The 17,166-nt window shown below is 38.4% G+C and overlaps 1 protein-coding gene and 1 long non-coding RNA gene across 4 annotated transcripts in view; one reads left to right on the forward strand and one right to left on the reverse strand.

Annotated features, from left to right (window-relative positions):
- The window catches only part of ERCC6L2 (ERCC excision repair 6 like 2), a 163,197-nt gene that overhangs the window by 17,211 nt on the left and 128,820 nt on the right, over positions 1-17,166 (forward strand). Inside the window, exons 1-2 of one of the 3 annotated variants that reach the window (XM_073880717.1) lie at positions 13,246-13,352; positions 13,552-13,659. The exons of 1 other annotated variant lie outside the window; for it this stretch is intronic. In XM_073880717.1, coding sequence (XP_073736818.1) covers positions 13,614-13,659 — 46 coding nt within the window. In that variant the 5' untranslated portion in view covers positions 13,246-13,352; positions 13,552-13,613. Of the gene's footprint in view, positions 1-13,245; positions 13,353-13,493; positions 13,660-17,166 lie in introns of those variants that run through there. One more of the 3 variants, XM_073880719.1, reaches the window with a different exon arrangement.
- LOC141370597 (uncharacterized) lies at positions 12,701-13,889 on the reverse strand. Its single transcript, XR_012374763.1, has 2 exons — positions 13,756-13,889; positions 12,701-13,501 (listed from the first exon to the last, which is right to left on the reverse strand). It is a non-coding gene; the product is annotated as an uncharacterized lncRNA (long non-coding RNA).

The raw sequence follows: 17,166 nt of genomic DNA on the forward strand, positions 1-17,166 counted from the left end.
TGTTGGTTGAAAAAGGGAAAAAGAAAAATAAAAAAAAACAGTCAACAAAAATTAACTTTGATGAAATAATGGATCATGGTAAAAAAAAAAAAAAAGCCATGAATCTATGTGCAGTATTCCCCTAGCGCTGGAGTTCTCCCATTCTCCTTGATCGATCAACTTGGTCTTGGCTTGCTGGCTGTTTGTGCTGATCTTCTGGGGGAGGGGTCTGTTGCTGTGGTTTCCAAATGTCTTTGCCGGAGGCGGAATTGCCCCGCCCTTGTCGGTCTGGGCTAAGGAAGCTGCTCCGGTTTGTTCTCAGGAGCTTTTGTTCCCTGCAAGCTCTCAGTACAGCTTTGGAGGACCAGGGCAGAAATGGTGGCCTCCCAATCTCCACCCGGAGGAGCCGAGAACTCGGGGCCCCGCTCCTCAGTGTGTCCCCAGAGAAAAGCAGTCACTCCCGTGTCCCCGGTCTCCGGCCGCACTCCGTGCTCACCCGGCCTGTGATCGAGCGCTGCTATCTCTGGCACCCGACCCCGCACGGAGTCTCCAAACCCAGCAGATCCCTGCAGTGCGTTCCCGCACCGCTCCTCCCCGGGAAGGAAGGGGAGTCTCCCCGGATCTGCTGCTTGCTGGGTCCCTGCTGGGGGAGCCATGCCCCGACTGGGCCGCAGATCACAGTTTATGGCAACCCCGAGCTGAGAGCCCGCAACTCTGCTCCGTCTCTGCAGCCAGCTTCCCCGCTCTGATACCTGGGAGCTCTGGCGCACTCAGGCACCCCCGGTCTCTCCGTGACCCCAAGGGTCCTGAGACACACTGTCCCGGGATGATTCCACCCCCCGCTTAGCCACTGCAGCGACGTCCCTCCGCCGAGCCAACTTCTAAAAGGTCCGATTTTGTGCTCCGCGGCTCTATCACTTGCCAGAAGCGGCCAGCGGAGGCCCCTCCCCCGCCGTCTATCCTCCCGAATATCGCCTCGGATTCACTTCTCCGCACGCCCTACCTTCCAGTAAGTGGTCGCTTCTCTGTTCAGAGAGTTGTTGCTACTCTCCTGTTCGATCTCCTGTTGAGTTCGTAGGTGTTCAGAATGGTTTGATCCCTATTCAGCTGAATTCCTGAGACCAGACGAAATCTAGGTCTCCTACTCCTCCGCCATCTTGCTCCGCCCCCTATGTAATGGATTTTTAGAGTTTACTTTATTCCTTGGAAAAATATATCTTTATTAGTATTTTTCTAGTTGGGCAAAAAATTTTTCTATGGTACTTCTCTCAGCTAATTTTCTATGCTGCCACACTTTTGAGTAAATGAGTGAAGGGAGATAGTCCAAGTATTAATGAAATCTCTTATTAATATATAATGTCCTTCTTTGTCTCTTGTAACTTATTTGATTTTAAGTCTACTTTGTCTGATATTAGCATAACCCCAGCTTCACCAACCTTTTGTTTACTGTTTGCATAGAATATCTTTTTCTACCCTTTCACTTTTAACCTGTCTGTGTCTTTGAATATCACATGAGTCTCTTGTAGACAGCCTATGGTTGGTTCATGTGTTTTTCTCCATTCTGCCAATCTCTGTCTTTTAATTGGAGTTTAATTCATTTACATTTAAAATAATTACTGACAAGGAGGGACTTATTCTTCCATTGTGCTATTTATTTTCTATATGCCTATAGCTTTTTTTGTCCCTCATTTCCTGCATTACTGTTTTCTTTTGTGTTTAAATGATTATTTTGGGGGGGGGTGCCATGGACAAATGGGATGTAAGAACTAAGGAGGGTAGGGACGCCTGGGTGGCTCAGTCATTAAGCGTCTGTCTTCGGCTCAGATCATGATCACAGGGTCCTGGGATCCAGCCCCACGTTGGGCTCCCTGCTCGGTGGGAAGCCTGCTTCTCCCTCTCCCACTCCCCCTGCTTGTGTTCCTGCTCTCGCTATCTCTCTCTCTCTGTCAAGTAAATAAATAAAATCTTTAAAAAAAAAAAGACTTTTTTTTGGTAATGAAATGTTTAAATTCCTTTCTCATATCCTTTTGTGTATATTCTACAGCTATTTTCTTTGGTGGTCACTATGGGTACTTGGGTACTACATTTAACATCCTTAAGTTATAACACTTTAATTTGAATTTATACCAGCTTAATTTCAAAAATATAAACAACTCTGCTCCTTTCTAGCTTTGTCCACACTCCTTTTATTTTTTGATGTCACAAAATTATACATTTAAATATTGTGTGCTCACACACATAAGTAATTCTTTTAAATGAATTAGTCTTCTAAATTACATAGAAAACACAACTTGGACATACAAACAAAGGTTACAATAATACTAGCTTTTATAACTAATGATTTTTTTCTTTAAATGTATTAGTTTCCTCAATCATGTAGAAAACAAACAAAACATAGTTATAAACCATTGTTACAATAATACCTGCTTTTATAATTTCCCCTGTATACACCTTTATTGATATCTTTATTTTGCCATAAACATTTGAGTTACTGTCCTATGTCCTTTCATTTCATCTTGCAAGATTCCATTAAGCATTTATAGTAGGGCAGGTCTAGTGGTTACAAACCAGCTTTTGTTTATCTGGGATTGTGATAATTTCTCCCTCATTTTTGAAGGACAGTTTTGGCAGTTTTTGTTGACAGGTTTTTGTTTTTGTTTTTGTTTTTCTTTTTGCACTTTGAATATATGGGCTCATTGTCTTCTGGCCTCCAAACTTTCTGATGAGAAATCTGCTAATAATCTTGAGGATCCCTTGTATGTGATGATTTACTTCTCTCTTGTTGCTTTCAAGATTCCCTCTTTATCTTTGGCTTTTGAAAGTTTGATTATAAATGTGTCCTGGTAGGGGTCTCTTTGAATTCATCTTAGAATTCATTGAGTTTCTTGGATGTTTATATTCATGTTTTTCATCAAATTTGGGATATTTTCAACCATTATTTCTTTAAATATTCTCTCTGCCCTTTTTCTCTCTCACTCTTCTCTTTCTGGGACTCCCATTATGTGTATGCTGGTCCACTTTATTGTGTCCCCAGGCCCCTTAGGCTCTGCTCAATTTTCTTCAATCTTTTTTCTTTCTGTTCCTCAGCCTTAATAATTTCCATTCTCCTATCTACAAGTTCACTCATTCTTCTGCCTGCTCAAATCTGCTTTTGAATTGAATTCTTCTGGCGAGTTTTTTATTTTAGTTATTGTGCTTTTCAGCTCCAGCCTTTTGTTTTGCATTTTATTTTTAGGTTTTCTATCTCTTTAATTTCTATTTTGTTCCCATATCATTTTCTTGACTTTCTCCATATCTTCCTATAGTTCTTTGAGTAATTTTAAAGACAGTTTTTAAAAAGTCTTTATCTAGTGTATCTGCCATTAGTTCTTTTTCAGGTACAGTTACTGCAGATTTATTTTTTCTTTTGAATGGGTGATACTTTCCTGTTTCTTTGTATGTCTTGTGATCTTTTTGGTTGGACATTGGACATTTGAATTTGATAATGTAGTAAATCTAAGGATATCTGATTCTTACTTTCACCAGGATTTGCTGTTTTTGTTACTGTTTTTGTTTTTATTTGTTGTAGGCTGTCTCTGTGCCTAGGATCAACTTGTGTAAATGCAATGTTTTCTTGGGTCTCTTCTGAGCCTTTCCCTGGGCATGTGTGGTCACTTTCTAATTTTCCTCATGTATGCAGCTTTTTTCAAATGTCCTACTCTTTAATGTCTGGCTCCCAAAAGAAAAAAAGGCAAAAAAATGAAGCAGGGGGAAAAGGGTGGCTGGCCCTTTAAATACCCTGGCTGTCACTTCAGCCAGAGAGGGAAGGGCTTGCACAATGGGGGTAGGTGCAACAATGGCTGCTTCCTCTTTGTGCTTCTGTGATTGGTTGGAAGCAATAATCAGCAATCAGAACACAGATTCTTTTTGTCCACTCTAGTTCCCACAGCTTTGTGCAAGCTGCTTGAGGAACACATGCACAACTACCAATTAGTGGCTGGGGGTGGTGAATAGTTGCTGCTACTGTGCTACGATCTGAAATTGACCTTTTTTTTTTTTTTTAAAGATTTTACTTATTTATTTGAGAGAAAGAGAATGAGAGATAGAGAGCACGAGAGGGAAGAGGGTCAGAGGGAGAAGCAGACTCCCTGCTGAGCAGGGAGCTTGATGAGGGACTCGATCCCGGGACTCCAGGATCATGACCTGAGCCGAAGACAGTCGCTTAACCAACTGAGCCACCCAGGTGTCCTGAAATTGACCTTTTAAAATTAACCACAATTCACTGTCCCAAGTCTTCCCCTTGGAAGCTGCAAGGGTTCAACAAACTAGAGTTCCAAAATAATTACATTAGACAGATTCTGCCAGTTCAGTTATTGCCTAGGTGGGGAGACAGATTCCAGGTGCTTCCTACTCCACCATCTAGTCAGAATCTTTTCCTAAATAATAGCAGTTTTGATTCTTCCTGATATCTATAATTTATATCTAGTTTTCTTTTATTATTGAAATGACTAGGATCAAGGTTGAACAGATGTGGTGATAAGAGATATCTTTGTGTTCATGGTTTTAAAAGGAATGTGTGTACCATTTTGCCATTTAGTGTTTCCCACAGGTTTGGAATAAGAAAATTTACTTCTATTGCTATCTTGTTAATATTTGGTTGAATATTATAAAACTATTTTTCCATCTCTTGAGATGATCTTAGAATTTTTCTCCATCAATCTATTAATCAATTACACTACTAGATTTTCCAATTTGAAACTATACTTGCATTCCTGAGATAAAGTTAACTTGGTCATGATGCATTATCATTATTGTTGTTGTTATTCAAAGTTAGATTTGATTCACTAGTATATCATTTTGAATTTCTGCATCAGTCATGATAACTACAGTGGGCTTGTAATTTTCAATTGTCATACTGTCCTTATTAGATTTTGCTGTCAAGATTTCACTAAGTCGATAAAATAAGTTGGAGAGTTTTTCTTCTATTCTCTGGAAGAGTTTAAATAATACTGAATATATCTATTCCCTTGAATATTTGGTGGAATTTGCCTATCTAGCCATGTGGATCTGGTCTTTCCTTGGACGGGCATTTTCAACTACTGACTCAAGTTATTTCTTAACAGTTATAATTTCATTCAGGGCCTCTTTTCCCTTTTGACATATTTTTAAGGAAATATACCTTTAAAATTTTGGCATGAAATTGCTTAGAGTATACTCCCATATTTTTCTAATCTTTGAATTGGCTTTAGTTTTGCCCTATTTTTCATTCCTAATGTTTATTTGTATTTTTTCCTCTTTTTTTTGAAGCATTTTACCAGTGGTTTGCCTACTTTATTTTTCTTTTCAGAATTAACTTTTCACTTTGTTTATTACTGCTATTGTATTTTTTGTTACTCTTTCATTAATTTCTGTTCATTATTTTTCTTCTATTTTCTTTAGGACTAGTTGTTCTTTTGTAACTTACATTGGAAGTATAGATCATTCAGCTTTTCTTCTTTCTCAGTATAAGCATTTTCTTACTCCCTAAGTACTAATTTCTTACTAACTTTGATGTGCAGTATTTCTATTATTATTCAGTCCTAATGGATGTTGAAACAACAGAACCCATTAGATGAAATTAGAATAGAAATTCATTTATTTGCTGCACTGTTCATTCAAACTCATTTGAGGGCTAGTTTTTCTCCATAACCTTGAAAGGAAATTAGGCAAAATCACATAAGTCTTCTTGGTCTTTCTCAATAAAAAATCTTGTGGTCACTTCTAGTGACTAGACAAATAAGCAGAAAGTCTCTGTTCAGCAGTTAAGTCAACTGTGATATTAAAATTAAGATTTCTACACTCATTCATACTTAAGGTTCTTCCTCTACCAGAGCTCATATCTGCTACAGGTGAGATGTGTGCAGTGAAAAAAGCAGGTATGACTGCTTCTTTTATAAGAATTATGTCTCTGCCTTCCTCCCCTACTTACTAGCCTGCTTCTGACTTTTCCAGGATTAATTTTGGGAAAAGGAGATAAGTAAGGAACAGGAAAGGTCTTACTTAACTATAATGAAGTTGCATAGGCTCTCCTTAAACATCTTTCACAGGGCACTTTCCTGTGGTCTTCAGTCAGTACTTTACCCCTACGCATCCAGCTATCCAGGTCCCTGATTAGGGTCATCTTGAAGTCACTCCTGGCTTCCTCTCACCTAAGACCCACATCTGCTCCAGGGGAAATGTGCATTCTTTTGTCATCCTTTGTACAGTGGCCCCCCCAATGCATCAACTTTTCTTACTCAACTTCAGAGCAGTTAGCCAGCCATAGTACTTGTCCTTCAGATTTCTAAGGTTTGAGGCAAATGGCCCACCATGTCCCACAAACTGCAGGGGAGGCATATTAAACTTTCCAAGTGATCCCCCTAAAGCCTCTTGCTTGTCTTGAAGTGTGGGACTTAGCACTATAATAGCCTTATCAATCTCTTCTTCTAATCTCCCATTCCTATCCTCTAATCCCTCTCATCCAGCCCTTTTATATCCTTAATATAGATGAGGAGTTAGGATCATAAAATCTATGTTGGTGACTTCCTTTGGAAATAATATATGGAAGACTATCTTACATTAAAACATGAGGTTTGCCATTTTAGGACTTCAAGCTGAAAGAGCCTAAAAACATATTTTTAACTCTGCTTCACAATTATTTTCTAATTTCCATCATGATTTTTTAAAAACTCTGACCCCTAAGTTATTTAGAAGTGTTTCTAAATTTCCAAATATATAATCTTTTAAAAATAATTTAAAAATGTTGACTTCTAACTTAATTCATGGGATCAGGGAACACGATCTGTATGAATCAGATTGCTGGAGAGCTGTTGAGAGCTTTATGACACAATTCATGGTCAATTTTTATGAATGTTCCCTATTTGCTTGTGAAGATGTTTATTCTCTAACAATAGAATGGAGTATTCTATATATGTCTACTAGATCAAGATTGCTAGTTGTGTGGCTCAATTCTACTTTTCTTCTTAGTCTTACAATTACCGTGAAGAATATTAAAAATTCCTACCATGTTTGTGGACTTATCATTTACCCCTTGAAATTCTGACAACTTTCATATATTTGGAACTGTTAATAGCATTGATAAATTGAAAACTTTTTTACCTCCCTGGCAACCTAAGACTTTTATCATTTATGTGGTTAATTTCTTTACACTTACTGCATTTTACATTAAAGCTTATTTTGTCTGATGTTTATATTCTTAGCATTTTTATTAAGAACTTACACATTCCTTTAATATTCCATTTACATATACTCTGACACTTAATGTGAATACTCTGCTTATTAAAAGTTATCTCTTCTCTTTTCCAACAGAAGTATCTCAAATACCTTAAAGTCTTCCACTATTATCACATAGTGGAAATTATTTCTCTTTTAAGTTATTTTTAAGTTATTTCTGTCCAGTGTTTTAATTTTCCTTTATTTTTTATATATCCAAATTATATCATCACTGTTATAGTTTTATACAGTCAATGGTTATTTGTTCATTTTGTTAGTCTTAATCATTCTTACATTTCAGATCATTTCACTTTTTTTTAGTTCAAAATCCTTAAAAAGGTCTTGTCATGAGAGTCCACTGGTGTTTTTTTAGTTTTGTCTGAAAATATTTTGCTCTTATTATAGTTTAGCTGATTATAAAATTTTAGGTTGTAGTTATTTTCTTTGCACTTGGAAGTTACTATTCCATTGTCTTCTGACTTTCTTATTACTATTAACTCTTGTCAGTTAACTTTTATCAGTTAAATTGTCATTCTATTCCACAGAGGTAATCTGTCTTTTCTAATGGCTGCTTTCAAGATTCTTTGTTGCTTCTGTAATTTTACTTCAACGTGTCTAAATACTGATATATATATTACTATTATTTTATTTTTAATTATTTTTTTATTTTATTTATGTTGTATTACACTCAGTTCACTATGATTCCTGAATCTGAGATTTCACCTATTATTTCTTTCAACATTTTTTCCCCCTCAGCCTCTCTATTCATTACTTCTGGAAATTCAATTCTACCTTCCATTTCTCTTAACCTTTCTTTTGTATTTTCCTTCCACTTGACTTTTTTTTAATAAAAGATTTTATTTATTTGTCAGAGATCAAGAGAGAACAAGCAGGGGGGGGAAGTGGCAGGTAGAGGGAGAAGCAGGCTTCCCGCTGAGCAAGGAGCCCAATGCAGGACTCGATCCCAGGACCCTGGGATCATGACCTGAGCTGAAGGCAGACACTTAAACAACTGAGCCACCCAGGCTTCTCTCCACTTGACTTTCTGCTCTGCAGTTGGAGTCATTTCTTTAGATCTTTCAGTTCATGAGTTCTCTATGAGGGTGTGTTTAATCTGCTGTTTAACTTACCTTAGTTTTTAATTTCAGTAATTAAAGTTTTCATTTCCAGAAGTTCTGGTTCTTTTAACAAATCTATTTGCTGTTTTCTGACAGTGTCTTTTTTTCTTTCCATGTTTTCAGTTTCAAAATATATCAGTAAATATTTTAATCACACACAAACACTTGTATCTAATACTTCTGTTAACTGAAATCACTAAGAGTCTATTTCTGTTGCATGTTTTTCCTGCCGGCTTTTGTTCATGGTGGCTTGTTTTATGCATTTTCTTTTCTTTTTTTTTTTTTTTTTTACAGTTTGGGAATTATGAACTGTTTGGGATTTATCTCTGGTAACTTTGAGGAATCTTTGTTTTAACATGTTTTCCTTCAGAGAAGATGAGCTTGCTTCCTTCTTCCAACCTGGATGCAATTAACCTGACACTACATTATGTTATTATCTTGGCTTGGGGTTTCCTAGATCATACAGGTTATGTGAATTCAAATCCTAAATCCATTTGAGGATATGGTAGTGGTTTCAAAATGTAAAAGGACATTGACACACACACACACACACACACACAAAACCCAGCCCAAAGAGCCCATGCCATGACAGACAAGTCTCTCTTCTTCATCCTCCCCCTTTTCTGCTTTCCAGATTTTCTTCTACCCAGTAATTTCACTGAGGGTGTTGACTTTCAGGGTTTCTGATTTCAAATGAGGGTCTCAGTTCCAAATTGTGACCTTGTAAGAGCTTCACACCATGTCTTCTGTCCCCACAAGACAGATAAACTCAGACCTTTCTGTAACTGAGATGGGCAAATGCCTCCAGTACAGCAGTTTCAGTAAGCTGGTTTTCAGTTTCCTCCTTATTTTTGGCCTATGAGTATTTTACCTTTTTTGTTTTTTTGCTCAGCAATGCATTTTGGGTGTTTTTATAATAGTATTTCAACCTGCAGGTCTTGGTGTTTTGTTGCAGAATTTTTAGGCTTATTACATGACATGAGATATGGAATAGTACAAGAAACTGAATCATAGGTTTTAATTTTTCAAATTTAAAAATATCTTCTATGAAATAGTATTTTTATACACCTATCATATTGGAACAAGAATGAAGAATCGTATTCTGATCCTGACTTTGTTATTTGCTATTTGTGACCTTGGTAAAATAAGCTAACATTTCTCAAATTATCTTATTATCTTTAAGTTAGAGCATTGGATTGAGGACCTCTGAGATTTCTTCACTGAGTCTGTTAAGTAAAAATGGCATTGGTGAAGGTTCAAGATGTAAGAATCATCACATTCCTAGCACTAACCTGCCATTCACTATATCTTTCACTACACTTGGCTCAAGTTTTAAATTGTCCTTTTGTTGACCCAGGGTTTTTTTTTTTTTTTATTGTAGTAAAAAACCACACATACAGAAAACTTAAAACTTACCTTCTTAATCATTTTTAAGTGTACAGTTCAGAAATGGTAAGTATATTCATATTGTTGAATAATGTTGCCTTTTAAACTCTATAGATTACTTATTGATAAAGGACACATCTATTTCTACCATGTCTACCTTTCTCTTGCTCATCTATTCTTCCTTTCTCTCCCTTGACACAGTGGCTGGGACATTTTATCAAGGGAGAAATGCTACAACCTAAAATCATCTAAGAAACTTCCAAGTTCAAAGTTCTCATATTGCTATGATCTGAATGTTCGTGTCCCCTCAAAATTAATATGCTGAAATCCTAGTGCCCAAAGTGATGACATACACACATGTGGAGCCCTCATGAATAAAATTAGTACTCTTAAAGACATACCACAGAGTTCTCTCACCCCTTCCAATGTATGATGACATACCAAGGTGCCAGCTATGAATCAGGGAGAGGGGTCTCACCAGAACACAACCATGCTGATGCCTTGATCTTGGATTCCCCAGCCTCTAGAACTGTGAGAAATAGATTTCTGTTGTTTATAAGCTACCCAATCTGTATTATTATAGCAGCCAAACGAACTGAAATACACACCTATTTTTTTTTCTTGAGCTTTTCTGCTGAATTAACACACAACTTTGGAGGTCTATGAACCACATATAGATATATATTTAATTTTTGCATTGCAAACACAAAAAAATTTCTTTGATAAAATATTAGAATCATTTTTCTCAAGGGTCTCTTTGATATTCAAGTAATATTCTTTACAAATGTCTATGCTATCATCCTGTTTCTTCTCTTTTTGTAGTTTTAATAAGTTTAATTTTGCTAGCTTCTCCTTTGCCAATGGTTTTGCACATGTTCTAGTTATCCAAGATCATTTATATTGACTTTAGGAATTCCCAAATATTTTGCAAGACTTTCAATTTCACTTTGCAGTGATTAGCATTACAGTATTAGATGTGTACAACATCAGCACCTAGACAAGGATGTCCTTGCAATGGCCTTAGACAAAAACTGTTAGTGGGGGAAGGAATGTTTAAGGATATCTAATTTTGTGAGGCATCTAATTCACTAAAACATATTTTTAATGTCATGATTTTTTTCTGCTTCACTATGCATCATAAACATGGTGGTGAGGTTAAATAATTAATACTCAGAAATTGAGGCCCCCTCCTCCTCTGTTAGTCACAAGAGTATTCCTTCAACCAGATGACCTCTCTCATTTAAATAAAAATTTACTTCTGATTTTATCACTTCTATTTAGATGTCAGCCCTTAAAGATCAAGGTCTTGGGGTGCCTGGGTGGCTCAGTCAGTTAAGCGTCTGCCTTTGGCTCAGGGTGCCAGGCTCCCTGCTAAGTGGGGAGCCTGCTTCTTCCTCTCCCTCTGCTCCCTCACCTCATGCTCTCTCCCTCTCAAAAAAAAAACCCTTAAAAAAATAAAAAATCAAGGTCTTAAATTAGTAGACCTCTGGAAAAATAAGACAATATTACACAACTAGTTATTTTAGTGGGAGGAAACAATCAAACTTTTTGGTAGCTGTAAAAAGAAAAAAGTAAGCTTGGTTGAAATTTCTAATTGCCATTAATTTTGGAGACAATGTGAAAAGAGTTTAAGTAAAAAAGACATATTTCATCAATTCCAAGAAGCAGATTTTTTCCCTACATTTAAAAATTTCCAGTATCAGGATGCATGTTAAAAATCAAGTTACAATTTATATAATGAGCAGTTTTTTCTTTTTTTCAGCTGTACCTAAATAATATGCCTTACAATCCATGGTGTTTTAAGTTAGAATGCAGTCTAAAATTCTAATCTAAGTAATAATGTACTACCAACTATTAGCCAAAATATTAAAATGAAGCAGTGGTTATGTAGAATGCAACTTACAAGTGGATGCATTCCATTGATAACAACAGTAATTGCAATCCACATGTTCCTTCCTACGACCAGGTACTGTTTTAGATGTTTTACTTATCCTATTTCATACTTACAACAACACTTTTTCATGTACGTTACTGTTACTTGCCTCTTTGTTGTCATGGGTGAGGACACTGATGCAATGAGGTTAAATGATGTAACTTCTCAACCATGTGTGAGGGCCAATATCTCACACACAGTGAGTGAATTAGATGTTACCTTAGATACAAAGTTTCTACCTGATGGTAAAAAGAAACAAGGGCTATTCTAGATGAAGGATTTTATGAAAACATATTGCTAATTGTTAGTATCTCTCAAAGAATAGATACCTATTGGCAGCAAATAGACATAGCTTTCCTCATTTAGACCCTTTGGTAGGTAGAATAATAAGCCCCTAAAGATGTTCACATCCTAATCCTTGGAACCCATGAATATATTACTTTACCTGGCAAAGGGAATTTGCGATATAACTGAGGGCACAGACCTTCAAATGGGAAGATTATCCTGGATTATTCAGGTAGACTCAATCTGATCATAAGATCAAAGAATCTTACCCAGCTGCAATCTGAAGAAGATGTGACTTGGACGCACAGAGGGGCAACAACTCTGGCTTTGAAGACAGAAGGTGGCCATGAACCAAGGAATGTGTAGAAAGGCAAGGAAACGGATTCTGCTGGAGAGCCTCCAGAAAAGAATGTAGCCCAGCTGATTCCTTGATTTTAGCCTAATGAGACCCAAGTAAGAATTCTGACTTACAGAACTGTACGATAATAGATGTGTTATTCCTAATACTCTTGTGCTGTTCTAGAAAATCTAGTTCAATAAAATACCCTACAGTACATGAAAACATTTTAACATGTGGAGAAACCATTTTTTTTTTTTTTTGGATGAATCAACGTATAAGGTCTGGCAAAGTATTAGAAAAGTAGTATCCATTAACTTGTGAGTAGTGTGTTGTTCTAATGATGCTTTAACAAAAACAGCCCCACCACCTGCTTGGTGTTTTCCCATTATGTCTCACAAACCACTCTAACTGTAAATGGTACACGGACACTTTAAATTTTCATAGTATTTTTACCTTAATCTTCTATTTATGGCATGTATTGCTGGTTTGTAGTCACAAGAGTTATTTTTGACTATATTTTAGTGTATGACCACTAAGTACTCAGCCTCCCGCGAGCGTCGTGAAGCGTTGGCTTCCGGGCGGGTGTCTCACCCGCTGAGCACTCCAGGAGGGAGTCACTCGCCTCAAGCTCCTGGGCATGCGCTACACGAGGAACACGAGGAAGTACTAAATATAAGCCAGCAGCAGGCCGCAATCGCGGACACGGTCTCCAGCTATAAGTCAGCCCTTAAAAGCCTGCCGCAGGTGCAAGCCCACGAGTGTCTTCAGATCCCTCTGTTGTCCATAAGATGCGCACCCGGCAGGCAGGCGATTTCAAACTTCGCGATACTTGCAACGGTCGCGGACCTTTGTGTTACCGGCTTCCCGGGGTCAAGATGGCAGGAAGACTGCTCCGCCCATGTGAACCAAGATTTTGTTATCGCGAGACCGCAATGACAGTTCAGGCGCCCGATCTCGCGGGATTTTCCGAGCCAGGGGGGAAAGCTGCAGGGGAAGGTAGAGGTAGGGCCTCTGTGAAAGGGAGGGTAAAGGGTTCGCTTGCCGGCTTGCTTCCTTCCCCGGCGGAACGCGAGATGACTAGGTGAGCGCCGCCTTGCCAGCCTCCACAGCGCTCTCCAGCTCTGCCGCTGTCTGGGACGCCGCCTCCCCTCTCCCTGGACCCTCTCGGGCTTCACCTGTGTTCCCTCTCGTCCGCTGGCGTCGCGCTTCAGGGGGGCGATGTACGAAGGGCTGCAGGAAGTGGCGTTGGCCTCAGTCTTCCCGCCCGCCTCCTCCTCCAGGTCCTCGGCCGCCTGCCGAGTATTGTACACAGCCAGGCTGCCCGGCCCCTCCCCCTGGCCAGATGGATCCCTCTGCCCCCAAGCCTCGCGCGGAAACCGCCGGCAAAGGTACAAGCTTGGAGCTCGCCTCTCAGCCTAGGCACCTGTCTTTACTGCGCTGGGTTGGACCCGTTCCTGCCAGTTCCCTTGGGGTTGGGATTTTACCTTGTGGCTCTTCTGAATGACAGACGAAGTCTGGCACCAGTTCTTTGGGATTCAGTGTTGAGAACCTGGACTCTGGAGTCAGACTGGATCTAGTGCTGGCTCTGACAGTTACTTGCTGAGAAACTTTGGGCAGTTTCCTCCTTTGTAAAATGGAGATCATTGCTGAGTTCTTGTGATTACGAAATAAGATAGTGTATGCAAAGCACTTATATGACCCAGGTCCATAATAAGCATTCAGTAAATGTGTGGTGTGTTTATCCTTTGTCCTTGTATTACCCCAGTTCTTAGCGAATGGTAGAAGTTTGTAGTTACATAGGTGAATAAAGGTTGAGATATTCAATTCACATTATTTGATTACACAAAGACCTTAATATATGATGCACTGAATCAGGACCTTGCAGTCAACCTTTATTGGGTCCTCAAGAGAGGGTTTAAGGAGGGTGTGGCTATCTAACAAGTCAAATGGGATGCCTTCTTGCCCCCATATTAATAGCTTTCATTATTAAAAGTGATATAATAAGAACCATCAGATATTGAGTGCTTGTTCTGTGCCCAGTAATATGCTGATTATTTATCTCCATACTTTCCTTTGAGGAAGGTATCGATCTCATTAAATTGATGAGGAATTCAGAGCTAAAGGTTAGAGAGGTTTATGTAATAAGCCTCAACTCTGAAGGCTAGGAATTGATGACACTATAACTCAGGGATCACAAATATAACCCATAGAAGCCCGGCATTTGAAATAAGTAGAGAAGCTGCTGAGTGGAGATTGTAGTGACTGTGGTGCTCAGACCTCAGTTAAAAGGAGCAGGGACTACTCAGTTCCAGGGACTTGTTCATTCATGTGTGCATGGTACAGTATGGTAGTTACAAGGTCAGATAGCTTGGGTCAAATCCGGGATCTGCCATTTTTAAGCTGTGTAACCAAAGGGAAGTTGGTTAACCTTTATCTGTTTCACCATTTATAAAATGGAACTAACAATATTACTTACATGAAGTCATGAAAGGATAGTGGCGAGGCTTAAATGAAATAAAGCACATGCCTGGCACACATAAGTCTTCAAATGTTAGCTCTGTATAAATATTTGTTAGTTCTACAAGTATTTGAGTTTCAAACATTGTTCTAGGTGCCCAGGATATAGTAGTGAACAAAGTAAGTCGCTGCTCTAGGAAACTAAGTTGAGATAAACAATAACAAATATTCCATATTTTTCTCTAAAAATGGAATTAAGCAGGGTAAAGAAAGAGTGGCAGGGAGTGCTATTTTAGATTCAGTGGTCAGAGAAAACACCTCTGAGGAGATGCCATTGGAGCAGAGACCTAAATGAAATGAAAGAATCAGTTATTTGGGTATTTAGGGAGAGCGTTGATGGAAGGAATAGAAATCTCAGGGGCCCTGAGGTGGGAGCATGCTTGCCATAGTTGAGGAACAGCAAGGAGACCAGTCTGGAATAAAGGAGGAAAGGAAAGGACGTTAAAGAGGACCCTTCATTCAACCCTACAGGAAATCCTCCCAATTTAAGCTATTTGTTCTAGAATTTGATACAGAGAGATTCCAGTCTTTGCTCAAACTTAACTGAATCTGTTTAGTTCTAGAATTTATTCAAACTAAGGAACCAAATAGATTTCCAGAAATTGTTGTATGAAGCCCATAGGGCTTTGCACATGCTGTGTGCTCAGAGATACTCTTCTTAGATCTTCTTCCCTTTTAAATTATGCTTCTTCAATACTCTTTTTCATAGCACTTTGTTCTTATCTCCTGAAGCACTTGCTACAATTTCGTGTTTGTGAACTTTTTAGTATCTGTCTCCCTCACTAGATATCTAGGATCTGTAAGATCAAGGATGTGTTTTTGTAATAAATTCAGCACATTTATTGAGTGCCTACTGAGTGCCAATGCTGGGGATAAAACTTGAAAAATACAGACACTTTCCTGGAAAGGAAATTACTCTCTAGTGGGAAAGATAGATAAAAACAAGTAAACATAGTCATTGAACATTGTGATATGAGTTATGGAGGCAATAAAATACTGAGATACAGAATAAAAGGGTACCCTACTTTAAATAAGGTGAAGAGATGACATAAAAACAGCTGAGAGAAGACTTGCTTAGCATGTTCGAGTACAGAGAAAAATGGAGATTGGGTTGGTGAGGTAAGTATTGGCAGATCATAGTGGGACTTACAGGCCATACTAAGGAGTTTGTACTTTATTCTTTATGCAATGATAACTATTGAAAATTTTTAAATTAAAGATATACTAATTTTTAATTTTTTTTAAAGATTATTTATTTTAGAGAGAGAGCATGCAAGCAGGGGGAGGGGTAGAGAGAGGGGAAGAGAATCCTCAAGCATATACCCCCTGAGCATGGAGCCTGACACGGGGCTGGATGCCAGGACCCAGAGATCATGACCTGAGCCGAAATCAAGAGTTGGATGCTTAACCGCCTGAGCCACCCAGATGCCCCAGTAATTTATATTTTTAAATAGTATGGTTGCTATGTGTAAAATGGATTGTAGGGGGAAAATGGTGGCAGCAGAGAGAATGGTTAGGAGTTTATAGCAGTAATTTAGGAGAAAGCCAAAGGTGGCAGAGGACAGCAAACTATGGGCGTGGCCAAATCCAGCCTGATAGTTATTGTAGATAAAGTTTTATTGGAACACAGCCATGCCCATTTGTTTATGTGTTCTCTGTCCCTGATTTCGTGTTACAAGGAAGAGACAGTATAGCCTGCAAAACTAAAATAATAAGTAGCCCAAATCTGACTCTTTACCAAAAAAGCTTGCCAACAGTTGTATTACAGAGGCGGTAGCATGATGGAGGGAAGTGATAGATTTTGAGGGAGAACCAGCAGGACTTTCTGATGGTTTGGATGTAGGGAGTAATATAAAAAGAGGAATAAGGGCTGGCTAAATGTGTTCTATCATGAAAAGTTGGCTAGATGATGATGCCATTTAATGAGATTTGGAAAGATTTAATGAGATTTGGAAAGAGCAAGTTTTAATCATTACAATTTTTGACATTGTTTTTTTCATTTTATACCTATTGTGTGGTACAGTGTATTTGGTAGGTAATTGGTGTTAAAATGTATATGTTGAATAATAAACACATTAATGACTTAAGTCTTTAAAAATTGGAAGGCATTTTCTGGATGGGCAAACAAATCATGTGAAACAGAAATAATGTGTTAAAAATTGCTATAAGGGTTAATTCAGGTCTTAAGGCTCAAGTACTGTTACGAAAATAGGGCCCACTAATCTGTTATCCCTGTACAATGGATCAAGGTTTTAGGTTCATGTTAAAACTATGTCTTTTAGAATTGTGTGACAGTTCTCAAACAGTTTGGGTCCAAACATTAGGGTAGGAGAACAGATTTTTCTTGGTGTACTTCTAATTGTTATGCAAAATAACCT

Source organism: Callorhinus ursinus, unplaced genomic scaffold, assembly GCF_003265705.2.
Source record: "Callorhinus ursinus isolate GAN/ISIS: 27379988/994484 unplaced genomic scaffold, GSC_fseal_2.0 scaffold39, whole genome shotgun sequence".
NCBI lineage: Eukaryota > Metazoa > Chordata > Mammalia > Carnivora > Otariidae > Callorhinus > Callorhinus ursinus.